Source organism: Geospiza fortis, unplaced genomic scaffold (genome assembly GCF_000277835.1).
Source record: "Geospiza fortis unplaced genomic scaffold, GeoFor_1.0 scaffold78, whole genome shotgun sequence".
Taxonomy (NCBI): domain Eukaryota; kingdom Metazoa; phylum Chordata; class Aves; order Passeriformes; family Thraupidae; genus Geospiza; species Geospiza fortis.
The window spans coordinates 5,576,821-5,577,440 of NW_005054339.1; the positions used below are offsets into that span (position 1 = coordinate 5,576,821).

At 62.6% G+C, this 620-nt stretch overlaps 1 protein-coding gene across 1 annotated transcript in view; it reads right to left on the bottom strand.

Annotated features, from left to right (window-relative positions):
• Positions 1-620, bottom strand: part of LOC102039814 (histone H1x) — a 5,914-nt gene continuing 5,294 nt past the window's right edge. The window contains exon 2 of the mRNA XM_031058251.1: positions 1-617. Within this exon, the coding sequence (XP_030914111.1) occupies positions 95-617 (523 nt within the window). The 3' untranslated portion in view covers positions 1-94. The remainder of the gene's footprint in view (positions 618-620) is intronic.

Sequence of the window (620 nt, forward strand, 5' to 3'; positions counted from 1 at the left end):
GACAAAGCGGGTCCCCTGGGGTCTGTCCTCAGAGCAGTCTGTGCCGCGGGGCTCTCAGCCCAGAGGGCGGCGGGAGGCTCCCTGCGCCTCGGTCTCATGCCTTCCGGCTCTTGAGCGCCTTGGGCTTTGCCGACTTCTTCACCTTCTTGCCCCCGGGGGACGCGGCTCCCTTCTTGGTGGCCTTCTTGGCTTTGCCCTTGTCCTTCTTCGCCGCCGCACCGCCGGCTCCCTTCTTGTGCGATTTCTTCTCGGGCTTCTTGCTCTTGGCCGCGGGCTTCTCCGCCCTCCGGGTCGAGGAGACCGTCGCCTTCTTGAGGGACTTGTGGGCGCTGTTGCCCGCGCCCCCCTCCCCGCCGCCCTCCAGCTTCTTCCTGTTGAGCTTGAAGGAGCCGTTGGCGCCGGTGCCCTTGACCTGGAGCAGCGTGTCGTTCTGTACCAGTGCCTTGATTGAGTACTTCAGGTAAGTCCTGCCGTTCTGCTGGTCGAACCAAGCCACTTTCTTGGCCTCGTTATAGATCTTGGCCAGCGAGGAACCATTGCGCTCGCCCAGCTTGCGGATAGTCTCCACCACTAGCTGGCTGTATTTGCCCGGCTGGTTCTTCTTCTTCTTGTTCTTCCTT